This window comes from Siniperca chuatsi, linkage group LG2 (assembly GCF_020085105.1).
Source record: "Siniperca chuatsi isolate FFG_IHB_CAS linkage group LG2, ASM2008510v1, whole genome shotgun sequence".
In the NCBI taxonomy this organism is placed as follows: domain Eukaryota; kingdom Metazoa; phylum Chordata; class Actinopteri; order Centrarchiformes; family Sinipercidae; genus Siniperca; species Siniperca chuatsi.
Window position 1 is genome coordinate 26,171,537 of NC_058043.1, and position 16,028 is coordinate 26,187,564.

The 16,028-nt window shown below is 41.2% G+C and overlaps 1 protein-coding gene across 1 annotated transcript; it reads right to left on the reverse strand.

Moving 5' to 3' along the window:
* Positions 1 to 7,421: 7,421 nt before the first annotated feature.
* LOC122866194 (potassium channel subfamily K member 15-like) lies at positions 7,422 to 13,750 on the reverse strand. Its single transcript, XM_044175550.1, has 2 exons — positions 13,289 to 13,750; positions 7,422 to 10,097 (listed from the first exon to the last, which is right to left on the reverse strand). Exons 1-2 carry the CDS (start codon positions 13,569 to 13,571, stop codon positions 9,130 to 9,132), a joined length of 1,251 nt encoding a protein of 416 aa, XP_044031485.1. The 5' UTR covers positions 13,572 to 13,750; the 3' UTR covers positions 7,422 to 9,129.
* Positions 13,751 to 16,028: the final 2,278 nt, after the last annotated feature.

The following is a 16,028-nucleotide window of genomic DNA, read 5'->3' on the forward strand; positions in this document are numbered from 1 at the left end:
CATATGCAAACAAATGTTTCAAAATTATAGTTTAAATGGTCCAAATTAGGGTCTCCAGAAGAGGTATTAATACAGGACCCCCCCTTAATGCCCTAGTTACTGTATACTGTGCTTTAGTGGTGTATATTCAAATATTATTAGACAAGACTAAAGACCTAAAGCTCCACTATCAACCCCACTATATGAAAGTGTTGGACAAAATGAACAATATACTGACAGTTACACAAAGCCCGGCTGGTGGTGAATTAATAAATTAGTCATTTGTGCTCTTAAAATTACTAAATTCATGCTTTTCATTAACAGAACATGTTGAACAACAGTGTTGACATTTGTGTCAAAGGGATGTCAAAGATATTTTTTACATTTTTCATGCCAAACACAGCACCTCTGAAGCTTGTAAAGATTCAGTGTCTTGCTCAAGGACAGTGTGTGGACACTTACCAATACAGCAACATAGTATCTTATTGTATTGTATTCAGTGTGGCCTTCATTCAGCATCCCCTAACAGACAAAACAATGACATCCCTCAGAGGATAAAGCGAAGTGTAAGAAGTGGTATGAATGGAGTGAGACTACAGGTGCTTGAATTAATTGTACGTACAGCAGTTCCCATGTTCCCCCCGAGACGCCACGGTGAATCAAAGGCAAAGGAAGCGCATAAAGTAAAAAACACAAATCAGAACAAAAGAATATGTCTTATCATTTGACTGCTAACCTGATTCCTGCCAGCATCAGATCTGGAATTCACATATATTCACATCTTGTCATATAAATAATAATAAAAGGGAGAGCGTGCCTATTGTAATCCTGAAAAACTTCTAAAGACACTCTAAATTGATGTTTTTGTACTGGTTTCTATCCAGGGATTACTGGTTAATAACAGCACCAAGTACTGTGAGATGCCTTGCCTTATTTTAATAAAGTTTGAGAGTCTCTTTTGCTGCTTTTTTCTTTGTTCCACCATTGTGCTTAAACTAACTACCCAGTTCTTCACTTTAATTTGAAGTAAATCCCTGTTGCATCCGTTGTTCAATCAAACATAAAAGCTCCCATAAACTGGAATCACTACTATGATATATCAAGCTGTGATATTTTAATAGCAGCCTACTATTCGTTTACACAAAAATATAATAGATTCTTAATTAACAATTATGAAACCATTATAATTGTAGATACTGTATATGTACAAGGTAAAAATGAAAAACCAAATAAACTGATAAACATAACAGCCATAATTGTGATGTACTGCAGCATGGAATCTTAAAACTTTACATTTATTTTTATTCTCTTCATACCAGAAAATGTATTACAATTACATAAGTGATGCCTTTAACTGATATAATATACCATATTGGAAGCAATTATATAGAGTAATTATATAGAGCATGTTCTTATGTGGTGACAGCTGCAAGGAGGAATAAAGACAGAAAACAACTTGCAAGTCGCATCTGTTGTGGGATGGATGTGTTGTATGGCACTATATGCAGTAAAAACATTTTTAATGTCAAGATGGTACCAAGACATATGTGTTGGTGTGTGGGGGGTTTTGTGAGGACCTGTTTGAGTCTTAGACCTTTAGTGAGGACATTTTGCATACCTGATGGTTAAAGGTATGGTTAGCATATAGGGAATAGCCATAGTCAGTGGCTTGTCTTCACAAGCAGAAATTACCAGTGAGTGTATGAATGTGTGTGTGTGTGTGTGTGTGTGTGTGTGTGTGTGTGTGTGTGTGTGTGTGTGTGTGTGTGTGTCACCTCTTTTGTTTAGTTAAACGGCTCAGTCCTCAGTACGCTCCCTTATCACATTCCATATGTTAGGATCGGCTGTGATGGACAACAATTGTTGCCCCGTATTTGGCTCTTGCCATCGCATTCCAACTTCCACTGCCAAACTAATTTACTCCTGCCGCCAGCGCTCTTCATAGTTGCCTTGGAAACCAAACTTGTGGTAGCATTTCTGTTTAGTGAAAGTGAAGTAATTGATGCATTATATGCTAATCAGAAATAACAGTGTGGGTAGGATGATGTGGATGTTCACCCAGTTGGCATACCAAGCAGATGCAGATGGGTGTAAAGCTGTCTGTTTCCTGGGTAGACCTTTGATGATGAATGCCAGGCGCAGCTCTGCTGATGGAAACGTCTGCTTCCTGCTCAGCAGACCAGCAAAGACACAGTCAATGGAATATTAAAATCATTATATCTGAGAATGAAAAAAATAGAGCGTTGGAGGCGGGAAATGGTCGTGCGATAAACAGCAGGGATTGTTCAAAAGGAACCATTTCACCCGACTGGAATTTCTCAGATGCTGCTGAGGTCATCACTGATCTTCTCAGTGCAGGTAAAATGTCTCTATTTATGGTGGAATTGATGATAGATGATTACTTTAATTGGTTGTGAGACTCACCAAGGTTTTAATAGAGGAATATATGAACACACTGGAAAATCCACCATGTGGACAATGGCTTTAATGACTAAAAAGATGTTGACTTTTTGTCATTGTTTCTCTTTGTTGTTATCGCCTATTCCCAACAGGCTGTTGCTAATGAGAAATGCTCAATGTGAAATAAAAATACAGCAGTGCCTCATGATACATTAGCAATGATTTGGGCTCCTGACAGTTGACAAGGAGAAAAAAAAGATAAAAATTGAATAAAACTGAAGTGCAGTATTGTGAATTATTTAGTGCAGAGGCCATAGCAAAGATCTGACTACTTGCTCATTTAGGAAGATTAACAGATGTGGCAAATCACTCTGCTGTGGCTGTCAATCTTTTACAGTTCTGAGCTGAAGAAGCATGAATAAATTGGGTTTCATATCTCCAATGGGAACTATTCTTTATGAGGGTCCTCTTTTCCTCCCTTCCCTGCACAGTACGTCTAAAAATAAAAAAAAAGGATGCATTTGTTATCCAACCCTGACTGGAGACCATTGTGTTGCATTTTTCTCTGTGGCCTTATCTCACTCATTCAGATTCTGCCCTGACAGCAACTTCTATATCAGTCTTACTTACAGGAGGAAACACATTTGTGCAAGTTCTATGTAGAGCTGCACATAATGAGAAAAATATGGCGCCGCTAGACAGGAGATAAGTGTGACCTGTACCACACTGAGAGAATGCTAGCCACAAATTTTGCAGAATAGTCAAATGTCCTCATCTCACAATGATGTATCTCTTCAAACTCAGCATCTACATAGTTCTACATTGCTGAGACTCTTGTGTACCTTAACTTCCATGATAAGCTTTTGCCTTAGTCCCACCTCACTTCTTACATCTTCACTCTTTACAACCTGTCCTCTAACAGAGGAGCACTCAGACCCAATGAAGACACTTTCACACAGACATTAATCTGCCACTGGCCACAGCCTTGCTTCATTGCCGCAGATATACTGTCCAAGGAGAATAAGTTCACTTCACCACCTCCTCCTCTCTCTCTCTCTCTCCCATCTCTCGCTCCATCTCCGAGCCACTGTTTAGACAGGAAGTGGTGTGCTCAGAGAAGCTGTTGTCTTATTAAATGGTACAACTGAGGAGGAAATGGATAACAGCCAACCTTGATAATTTTACATCCTCTTCCTCTGACAACAGACTGAATCATTGGGAATGATTCCTTTTATGCTGCTTTATTGACAAATAAGACTAAGAGCCCATAGCCCCACCAGTGGCTGTGTGAGGCCACTTACCATGTTCACCATCTTAGTTTAGCCTGTTTGCATGCTAACATTTACTAATTAGCACTAAACACAGTCCAGCTGAGGTTGATAATGTCATTAGTTTTGAAGGTATTTGGTCATAAACCAAAGTACTGGACTACTGTAAATTTTGACCTGATGATGGTGCTAGAGGAAAAGTTAATGTAAGTTATTACATTTCATCCTGAGGGGATCTTGAATATCTGTAGCAAATTCCATGACAATCCATCCTATAGTTGTCAAGATATTTCACTCTGAACCACAAAAGTCAACCGCAGGTAGGCTAAAAGTAGAGTCATATATCACCAAAGTCAGTAGATTTTATCCTCTGGGGTCCATGACTGTCGGTACAAAATTCCATCACGATCAATCCAATAGTTGTTGAGATATTTCAGTCTGGTCCAAAGTGGGGGACCGACTGATCAGCCAACATTGTCATCCCTAGAGCCATGCTTAATGCATCTGACTCACAATGGTGTGGCAAATATACCTTTGAAAGCACATTGGCTTCTATTGTAGGAGGACATAAATTCAGTGGGACATTTTGCATTAAAATGGAAACACGGGGGAATGTTTGACAGTGTCATGTTTGACCAGTAAAACTCAAACACTCAAAGCACACTAGTGTGGTTACTTGAAGGCTCAGGTCTACTAGCTCGGAGGTGACGTGGACATTAAGAGCAAACACAGGGAGCGGTATTATTCATTTTCCTCGATTGCCAGTTTGTGATTTCTGTTATCAAATTTGGATGTCCTTATTGCAGAGATGTAGGCCAGCTGATGAAGGGATGATTCAAACTATCTTTTAAGACTTAATTTAAACTGCGATTAATCAAGCAGGGTGATCTCTTTGACACAAAATGTCAAAGAGACACAGTATGTCAAACACAGTCTGATTAGAGAAGACAACCACGGAGTAAAAACAACCTTTTCACACTGTTCAACACAAGCAGCAAATTGGCTGGAAATTAGAACTAATGAGCAATTACCTCACCAATGAACTTCTATTAATGTCTGTTTTCTCAATGCTCTCCAACTGAATCCTAATTTCTACTTATTTAATCAATCTGAATAAATAAGACACTTGTCTTTAGGTCTTTAATCTTTCATTGTGTTCACTGTGAGCCACAGAGAATGCGCTTCTGCATTCTGATGCACATCCAAGAAAATAACTCATAATCTCCAAGCTCCTTCTGAAAGACTGTGAATACAGTGTAAACAGACAAACATATTTCTCCATAGTCAAAACATGGCAACTGCTACTGGTTCAGTTTATTGGTACATTCATAAATACTTTATTTGTATGCAGCTTCTATTATGAACCTCCTGCCCATATTTCTGCCATAATAAAGCTAGTTACCCTTTAGAAAGAGAAGAGTTGCACTCTGCTTGAACCGACGGCTCATTTCCCTGCCAATGCAACTGTACATGAAAGACCCTTCAACACGGGACAGTTATGATTTAACAGGGTGTGTTCACAAAGAGAAATATCTAACAATATAATCAATTATTCACCCACTCTCTCAGCCCCGAACAACGATGGTACATCAAAATATAAGTATGTGTGCATTGCTTTGATGATGGAATTCAACACCGTTATCAATGAACAGTGAAGTAAGTTGGAGGTTATTGTTGTTTTTTAATGAACTAAAGTAGTGTTATGTGGGTATTAACATTTTGAATTCCAAGTTTATAGATGTGCAGTCATTTTCTCTTCAACAGAGCTGAGCACAATGTTCAGCAACCTCAGCAGAAGTTGAGGAACCTGTGTGAAGACTCATCATAAAAAAAACAACCCATAATACCAAAATGACTGAACTTCCCATAGAACGGCATTTTCATACATATGATGTAAATATGAGCGAGCATGCTTGAGCGTGTGCATGGAAACTGGACTCGCATGAGGTGTGCTGCGTTCCAAATATGGGTGTTTTAAAAAAGAACATTACCACCACCTGCAGCTCACAGCCTGTAATAACATCCATTATATGAACATAAAATCTGACATGCATCCTCATTGGAAACTGCTTAATGGTTGGCTCACTGAGCCAAACAAGAAGCTTGAAAAAAGTTCAATCTGGGTGCCGCTCTTCGCCACAGTCATGCATGAGATAATATAACCGTTGAAAATCATCGTACTAAGGTCTTTGTGTCGGAGTAAAGCAACTCATTCTGTGTTTCCAATTCATTTTATACTATCATTTGCCTCTTCTGTGTTGTGGTATTAGATCTGTGGTCTGTGTAGATAATTTTCAGTACTTTTAGGCTCGGAAAGTTGGAGCAGTGACAGTCAGATATGAGAAGGCATCTGAGGCATCATAAATGAATAAAGTGAAGCACCATCTGCAATATTAATGGGGTAATTATGCAAATTAGACACCATCTTTCATAACAAAATAGTGATCTTTATGCCACACAGAAATGAAGCTCATTGTTCAGACCTCTCCTTCCTGCTGTTTCACAAATATCTTGTTGATAATGTTGATAATGCTGGAAGCTGATACATGTCTGTACGCTTGACTGAGAAGCTTGTGCTCACTCATCAAGTACCCGAACATCTATTCCCACAGATGCAATCTGTGTCATAGTTCATGCTGTCAGATGAAAACAAATCCCTACTGTCATGCTTTAATTCCATATACAACGCTGATGGCACACAGAGGTAAAGCTCTCTAAAGGCAAAGTGTTGTCTCCTGTGCTGTGAATGGTTTAACACACACAAACACACACAGAGAATATAAGCTGTATTTGCATTAGCGTCTTTCTTGAGGTTCTGTAAATTCATAAATAACACTTCAACATGCAAAGATTTCAGCAAACAAGACTGCCTGTGTTGCAGACCTCACAGAAGTCATCCTGACTTTTTACGTAGACCAATGCTGCCCCCTAGTGTGAGAAATGAGAACAAGGGGAAATTAAATGCAAGTTACTGTTGGTTACCACAAGAGGCTCCTGTTAAAAAAAATAATGCAATGCAAAACTTGAGTGATCCTCAAATTGACCCTCCACAGGGTACAGGTCAGATACAAATTACTGAAATATTAATGGGAGGAGATTTTTTAAAAAGTAGTGATTTCAAATGAAGCCATCTTGGGAAGCTGGCAGTGGTCAACTTTTTCTGATTCAAAATCAGCTACAGAGCCGCACTCCTGGAGCTTCAATGTCTTTTCTCGGTGTTTATCAGGGCAGATGTTTGCAATGCATGAATATGGCTCCTCTGGTTAATGAACAGTCACTAAACCACAGGTTCATCTTACAGGTTTTCAAGTACAACATCAAATGTAAGATGTAAATCGGTTGATGATTTTTGATTGCAACAATAAAACCCAGCAGGGTTGTTGTAATTGAGGTCAAGAATTTGGAAACGTAGTAATTATGACTAGAGCAGTCCATGTATGGGTCAAACAAGCACAGGACTTTCACCTAGGAGACTGGGGTTTGTATCCCGTGTGAAACCAATAGTACGAAACTTATGTGACTTATGTCACGTCACTTACATAATGTAACATACTTATTGTGAACCCAAACCATGATCTTTTCCTAAACCTTCAACTGTTTCACAACATTAACCACGTGTTGTGAGCAGTTTCATGTAGGAACTATTGATAAAAAGAAAATAGTTCCTACATGAAACTGCTCACAACAAATCTGTGGATTAACTTGAGTAACCAGGTCATGATTTCTGGAAAGAGACATTGCTATTGAGTTTTTCAAATGTATTTTTTGGCAACTTTTTTGGTGTGTGGGGGGGGGGGCTTTTTGCCTTTATTTGATAAGAACAGCTGAAGAGAGACAGGAAATGTGGGAGCCAGAGAGAGGGGGGATGACATGCAGCAAAGGGCCGCAGGTTGGTTTCGAACCCCGGCCATGGGGGGCCAAGGACTCAGCCTTATACATGGGGCGTGGGCCAGGTCTGGGTGTCAGGGCGGCGCACACCAAAACAATCTAGATGGATAAATAGCACTACAGGTAAGAGGGAAAATATGCATTTTTGATTTTGGGGTGAACTGTCCCTTTAAGTAAATTCCTTATTTTCTACATTAAACAAACAAAACATGTTTTATTTTCAATATTTAAAAAGTGCGATTAAAGGCATATTTTCCTTGTCTCATGGTTAGTGTTAAAAATCTAATTTGAACAGTAGCCATGTGTGAGTTAACTACACATCTAAGAAGGTCATTTGGAGACATTTCTAATGTGCCACTCTTTAAGTGCATCTGCTCATATTCCATTCTTTGCTGATACACTCATTCATCACAGACGACGCGGCCTGGGAATCGCAGTTTTGACTGGATGCTGCCTCGAATGAATGCTCGCTGTACTGTACTTGTCTGTCTCCAGTTTTCCGCTGCACTACGCAATGAGGATGGAAACGTTACCTAGGGAACCAGCCAGAGCGACAGAGTGTACGTTCCTATTAGAGGACACTGATATCTACTGACTGTAAATAACTGAAGGTCACAGGTGACAACACTGCAGACAGTCTGACACCTAAAATACGAATGCAGATAATCCCACCTTTCTCAGGCACGTGTGTTGCATTTTCTGCTAGTTGATCAAACATTTCCTGTACATAACCTACCTTTTATATAACATACAGTACACTGGGATAAGAATAGTGGAATACATGAGTTTATATATACACTTACTGGCCACTGTATTAGGTACACCTTGCTAGTACTGGGTTGGACCCCCTTTTGCCTTCAGAGCTGTTCTCAGCTGACAGGAGTGGCACCCGCTGTGGTCTTCTGCTGCTGTAGCCCATCTGCTTCAAGGCCTGACGTGTTGTGAGTTCAGACATGCTCTTCTGCATACCTCGGCCAGTCTGGCCATTCTCCTCTGGCCTCTGCCATCAACAAGGCATTTTCGCCCAGAGAACTGCCGCTCACTGGATATTTTCTCTTTTTTGGACCATTCTCTGTAAACCCTAGAGATGGTTGTGCATGAGTTTCTGAAATACTCAAACCAGCCAGTCTGGCACAAAACAACCATGCCACGTTCAAAGTCACTTAAAGCCCCTTTCTTCCCCATTCTGATGCTTAGTTTGAACTTCAGCAGATTGTCTTGACCATGTCTACATGCCTAAATGCAGTGAGTTGCTGCCACGTGATTGGCTGATAAGATATTTCCGTTAACGAGCATTTGAACAGGTGTACCTAATAAAGTGGCTGGTGAGTGTATATCACATACTTTAATTTGGGTTGGGTTTTTTTACACATTTTTCTTTAGCAGTAATATTTAATGTAGAAAAATATGTTATAAACTGTAAAGGATTTTTATGACATGCTACATTTTATCTGATAGCAAGTAATGCTACATTCATGACTAGGAAAGCACAGGGCAATTTGTTCCACCAAGCAGAAAATCAGAGGGTTTTACCTGTTCTGTGGTGTGTACAAAAAACAAAGGCCACTTAGACATAAGTCAAAGGTTCAGAGAGTTATAATGACTTCTTCCTGGTGTGAAGATTGTTCTTGCCCAGACAGAGGGCTACGCTGCTGGGGGAGGCCTGTGACGACACGGTGCAGGAGCTGCACGAGGCCTGGTCCACCCTGTAGGAGATGGAGTTGTAAAAGACGGGGTTGCTGTGGCCGCCCGCCTGGTCACGGTGAGGCGGGGAGGGGCTGTCGTAAATGTCCGGGCCACAGCACATGCAGGAGAACAAGGCCCTGAGTCTGCTGGGTTCAGAGTGCTTAGAGTGCTCAGATATAACAAGTCTGCGCTCCTCTACAGGAGAGGGGAGGAGATTCATACAGCTGGTGCCCCCCTCCATGGGAAGGCTCAGGTTGCACAGGCTGCTGTGTCCGTCTTCGCCATCTTTATATTCAACATCAGCAGTTTCTGCTTCAGCCCCCAACACCTCCCTATCCCCCTGCGTATCCTTAGGCTGCAATCCCTGCTGCCCCCCCCCTCCCTCAGGCCTCAAGTCAGGCTCCTCAGTGCTTACAGTGAGAAACCTCAGGACCACCAGGTTAAGAAAAGCCCCAATGACTGTCAGCCCAACCAAAATGTACATGAAGCTAAATGCCACATAGGGGGGTTGCTTCTGGAGCGCATCTTTCTTCTGCAGGGCCACAAAATCCCCAAATCCAATGGTGGTGAGCGTGATGAAGCAGTAGTAGTAGGCACTGAAGAAGGTCCAGTCCTCAAAGCGGGAGAAGGCTGCAGCTCCAATACACAGGGTGCTCATGCATGACAGCAGACCCACCAGGACCATGTTCCCCATGGACACCTCCGTCTTCCGTAAGCCCAGGCCCTGCTTGGCTCTGCGCAGGAGGTAGCGGACACAAGTGTTGATCCTTTCGCCCAGGCTCTGGAACATGACCAGTGTCAGAGGAATGCCCAAGACAGCGTAAAACATACAGAAGGTCTTGCCAGCATCAGTGCGTGGAGCAGCGTGGCCATAACCTACAAAGTCACAGTATATTGCAGGTCACATAATGTCAAGCACTACTGTTTAATGTCTATAAAGATTCACAGTCCTCAAGATCACTACTGCTTTACACACTGCAAGGCCAGAAATCTCAGGTCACCCACTGCAGAACCAAGTCAAGTCTCAAGTCTCTGGTTCTGAGTTGAAATTAGGTCTCCAGCTGTTTTTATATATGTAGCTGCTTCTATGGTTAAACCTGCACGAATCAATATTTTAACATCGTCACTTAATTACATGGCTCTGTATAAAGACCAGCTCATTGTGGCAAAATCCCGGAGAATTAACATTAAACTGTGCAGCTCTACAGAGCTTTTTAGCTCCTTTAACACATTCTTTGAGCTGTCTCTCAACCAGAAGGCAGACATTTCCAGAAAAGGCTCTGATAAAACCACAGTACGCTAACTGGCCAAAGCTAGCGCCTACTGTAGCTGGTGAAGAAAGTCAAACATTTGTCTTTGTTTTGATATTTTTCTGCCCCCTACTGGCCAACTACTGATTAATACAGCTTTAAAGAAAGTTGCAAGGTGGGTAGTTGGTTAACCTAAAGACAGAGAGCAAACAAGTCGATATAGTCTGTATATTACACTACCCAGCTGTGAAGAGAACCTTTGTAATGTTAAAAGCCCTGCACACCCACACAGGTGTTTTCACTTATTCTGTCTTATTAGACCTCTGCTCAGGTTGAAGTTGAGCAGGAATGCTGGAATTGATACTAAACTACATGAACCAATAAGAATGAATGAAAGGTGTAACCTCTCCCATCCTAAAGGCACAGTCCATCCTACAAATATTTGCTCTGTCCCCCATTCACTTCAATTAAGGCCCAAATGAGGGCATTTGTTTCCTGTTTCGTGCGATCTCCAGCCGGCTCCAGTAGACTCACAGGTCAGAGTTCACATTTGTTCAACTTTTACTGATTGGATGTGCTCGGTTGGCCAATAGAAACACTGATGCACTGTGTTTAGGGAAAAAAAGTTATTTCTCTAGAATGTTTTATCACCATGTCACACTATAGAAGTACACATTGTAACATTGTTCTCATACACTGTTTACAGTTTGTGGTCGCTCTGACCAACATTTATTTATTATGCACATCAGAACATCATGTCTTATTTGCGTGCGGGGCAATTATGTTGAAAGGAAGGGTAATGAGACTGTACCACAGATACAACTAATAAGAGGGTCAGACAGATGTCAAGCTCAGTCTGTACACACCCACAAAGTCCTCAGGCAAGTTCTAATCAGGCAAAATAAGTGAAAACACCCTGGACCGTGGGTGTGTAGGGCCTTTAAAAACTGGCCAGGAAACATGAACTTCTTAAGGATATAGCAGAAACAGACAACAAAGGGAAACATATAACATTAACCCAGAACTTTTTGACCTCACTTTGTCATGGTTCATTAGCTAAGTGGTCCTGTGGTCATATTCCTCATGGCTCTCATGGAATTAGTTACCCATCTAAATATTACCAACAATGATGGACCATTGGCAAACCAAATTAGCAAAAATGGACTGCACATTTATTCAGGTATGTTTTATTTTGGTTCTGCAGTCTGTGCCAAATTAAATTGTTTTATTGGGCCAATTAAAGGCATATTATCGCATAGCGTCGTTTTTGGCCGAAGCAGGCAGCCGTTCTCAGTGAAAAAAACTCTAAAAACCCACCGCACTAATTGCTCAGCACAGTTAGAGACGGTGAACATAGTGGAGCATTTAGCAGCTGAAGAGTCAGATGGAGTCGGTAGAAACCAAAAACAGAACTAAAAGGAGAATGAATATTGAACTTACATTCACCAGGTGGACACAACACAACAACAAATGAATGCTAACTGTTTACTAACAAGTTCTCCATATCAACTTAATTACATTTAGATGCATTACGCGAAACCTAGATAAGAACATAGTAATTGAGTAACAAACAGTCACCATCTGAAGAGCTCAAAGGAAGCTAAATTTACTGACTGAGGGGAGATGCATTTCCCTTTATTTTATATGTATGCAATAATGTTACTAACATTTGTTATGAGTTTTTAAATGTCATTTGATTATGCCAAATAATGCTATAATGCTCTCCACTCATATGCTCAGTGTTCCAGCCATATTTTCATGAAAATATGGCTAAATAGGCCTACATTAAATAGGCCTAAAATCTCAATCCTCACTCAGGACCCTGACATGTTTACACTGGAAGGTTATATTGTAACAATATTGTCACACGTGCCTCAGTTCACTGAGGGTCCAGCATTATGCATGTTGTGTATCTTACCAATTGGAGGCTAACCTCTTGGGTGAAACTAGCCCTCATAACGGGAAGCAGGATAGGGCAGAGGCACAAGTCAAATGAGAAAGTCAGCTTCAAAGAATGGAGAGATGAGCTGGCTAGGATAGCTATTGAGGAGCTTATCCACAGAGTTAATAATAGTTTAAATGTTGGGAATCCCAGATATTAATAGGTAGAGATGATCACCATGACTATTGATATTCATGTGTCCCATCCCAGTTCTCTGTGCATCGTATAATCATTTATGCTCAGTGGAGGAACATGAGGTGTAATATTGTTGTATGATAGAGGAATGTGCATGTTCTTTTTTATCTGTATATTGTTTGTAAATTTGTATATTCAAACAGTGAAAAATCAATAAAAAAAATATTTGGTTTCTTAATGTTTTGATCATTTTTATCCAATGTGAAATCTGGTCACTATGAGAATTCATTGTAACCACTGTGGATCCTTGTTGACTACCACAGTAGGCCTAGTTTTTATGGCCACCTGTAATGTTTCACATCAGATAGATTTTTGTTGGGTTGGTTTAAGTTTAAGTAATTTTACATGTCTCAATGCCAGTCATTAAGTTGTTTAGAAGGTGCTAATCAGTGGGAAGTCGTTAAATGACTCCAGTTCCCATTTGCAAAATCACGCACAATATGCATGTTTGCAATACCTTACACTGCACCGCAGCCCTGTAAAGTTTCCCCTGTTCCTCTCCAAAGTGGCCCCTCCAGTTTGGAGCCCTATGACAGGGCTCCGCCTTTGAACTGTAAAGAGCGCCTAAACACACGCACACACACACACACACACACACGCTCTCGGTAACACAGAAATGCTGCTTTTCCTATATTTTTCAGGTAAGAAGCAGGTATGGGTAAATCTTAAAGGCTACTTGCCAATTGTGGTGATAACAGTGATGGCAAAATAAAAAGAGCCGGCGAACTTCCACTGCCTCCCGGCGCGGTGCGGCTCCGACTGGAGGACCACTCTCTCAATCTCTCTGTAGTCATCCTCGGTGAAGCCGTACTTTTTCTTCAGCTCGTTCAGCCTCTGCTCCAGCGCCTTTTTCTTTGAACTCTCACTGTCCGACTCTAGCGCGTCAAAGACGGCGGCTCCTATGAGCAGGTAGAAAACAATAGAGAAGATGAGAGAGATGGTCCTGATGTTCTGCGTCTTCATCCTCAACTCCGGAGTGCGCGCGATGCGGAGGGAGGGAGGGAGGGAGGGTGGTGCTGCTCAGAGGGACGCAGAGGACACAGGAGCATCCTCCATGGACTCCATTGATCTTCAGTGAGTTGATGTGTTGAGGCCCCTTTGGCCTGCTAGGATTACAGCTTATAAACCTACATAGGCTGCTGTCGAAATGGCATCAAACTCGTTACCTGAGCTGAGCAGCTGGGACTTTCCACAGGATGTTAGTCTAGGCTATCCTACTTATTTGCTCACATGGCGTCATTTACTGCAGCTTACCTTAAAAGTAAAGTTTAAATGTTTTATTTATGTATTTTTTTACAGGTGCACTCACTCACAACTGCACTCACCAAGTCTACAGATTCATTAAAGTCCCCCCTCCACACAAAATGTGTTTTACTTATTGATACTTCAGTTTGAAGTCTGACCTTCACTGTGGAGAATGGTGTTTTGTGCAGAGTTTGACACTAAGAAGGCTGTTTTCACATTCACCGGCTGGTGAGGGAAATTTTCTCTGTTCCGACCTTAAATCTGAGTTTAAAACGTGCGTGCAGGAGCAGGATTTTGTGATGTAGTTTGGAAGCCGATCATGGTCCAGTATGCAACTGACACAAGTGTGATGCGGAAGAGTAGGACACATCTTGTGTCCAGCATTTATACGTTTGAAATGAACAATGCATAGTCATAGATTCTGGATTTTTCAACGTGAGAGAAGGAGTAGATTTGAAGAATTTTAACTAGATAATTGAACTTTTTTGTGAAAACAAATTAGACACATCTTGTTTTTTAAAATATATTGCATAAATACAACGATATAAATATATAAGTATAATGAACATTTCCTGTGTGTGTGTGTGTGTGTGTGTGTGTGTGTGTGTGTGTGTGTGTGTGTGTGTTTGCGTCTAAAATTATCTGGGTATAATATCCTGGGATATTATATTCTTGGTAGTCTGTCTTGGTATTCAGAACAAAAGGATTGTCACTATTTCTGAATTCATGGAGAGTTTTACAAAAATAAATAAGGCAGAAAAATGTAAATGATGAATTTCAAGTAAGCAAAAATAAATCAGCGCAGACTGGATATAGCCGCAGCACATTTGCCACAGCAAAACAGAATGTGTTAGTTCAGTTATCACCACTTCCTGCCCCTCTTTTTTTTAAAACAGTTTGTGAAGTATCTATGCTGCAAACTTTCTTAGACTGACTCTCCTAGCTGTTAATCACTGATCCTGTGTTTGGAGAGATTTGGGAAACACAAGTATGTCACAGAGTGTCTGTGTGTGTTGTGTCTGTTGTGCTGCCACAGAGAAGCACAGCAGAAACAGCTGGCCTTTCCGGACTCTACTCTCTTGATTATTTTGCCCTGTGAAGCGTTCATGTGCGGAGTATTCACAATATGCTCGGCTAAAGTATTACTCGGAGCGATGAAGCATTAGCTGGTGGCAGCACTGACCTTTATCAAGCACACTTAGTCGCTGAGTGATCCGGCAAGCCTTCGTCATTAACTAAGTCCAACACGCAGACTGAGTGGGGGAAGAGATGATTTGTGTGTATGTATCAGTGCAACTGTACACAGAGATCTGGTTCACGGAGCCTCGCTGAGGTTTTCAGTGGCATCTGCTGGGTTTTTGCTCAGTGTCATGCTAATTGGGTTCATAGCATAGCAACCACAAAATAGGCTGACTACTGTAGCTCCATGTTGCAAGTTATTTCAGTTTCATATCCTGCATGAAGTTCCCATCTATTTCAGGAGGCCATTCCAATTTGTGGGGCCTATTCATGCACTAAACCATGCCATAAAGAGCCTGAGATCTGTCATTAAAATCCACATTTATTGCCTCCATTCCATATAAAACATATGGCTATCTCTACACTGTGTTTTATCTTGCAGAGACAGCACAGGACCTTATCCTGCTTTAGTAAGCACAAATGAATCTATTGGAGCAGATGTTAACAGTGTAACATGCAGACAAGCCTCTTGGTTTTCTCCGCTGGCAGTGAGAGCAATTATCTCCTTTTGAAAGGAGTCCCTGAGAGATAAAGCCTCGCTGGAGTCCACTCAATGAGAGCACACAGTGCTTACATCGGTATTATTCAACATCAATTTCTTATGTAAATTTCACTTCGTATGTAGAAAATAAATAACCCACAGAAGAACTTTTTAAAGTCACAAATAGGCACAGCACTTCAGCAGTGTATTGTGCAATCAAGCGACTTTTTTCATGCGGATCATGTAGTTTAACAACTCTCCAGCCTCAATGTAATAATGCTGTATTATCTGATGTACTCATCTCATATCTCTCTGCTTTTCGGGGCGGTTCATGCATCCCTTTATCTTCCACAGGAAGACATTAAGAGCAGGATGTCCACTGACTCGAGTCAAGACACTCATCTGTCCAAGTGCCATCCCCGTAGAAAATGAGGAGGGGGGGGGAAATATATTGC

Bases quoted from the DNA above. Each gene is read 5' to 3' on its own strand.
- LOC122866194 (XM_044175550.1), bottom strand. From the start codon at position 13,571: ATGAAGACGCAGAACATCAGGACCATCTCTCTCATCTTCTCTATTGTT. The intron at 10,098-13,288 runs GCAAGTAGCCTT...GTGACTTTGTAG, and splicing joins CACTGTTATCACCACAATTG to GTTATGGCCACGCTGCTCCA.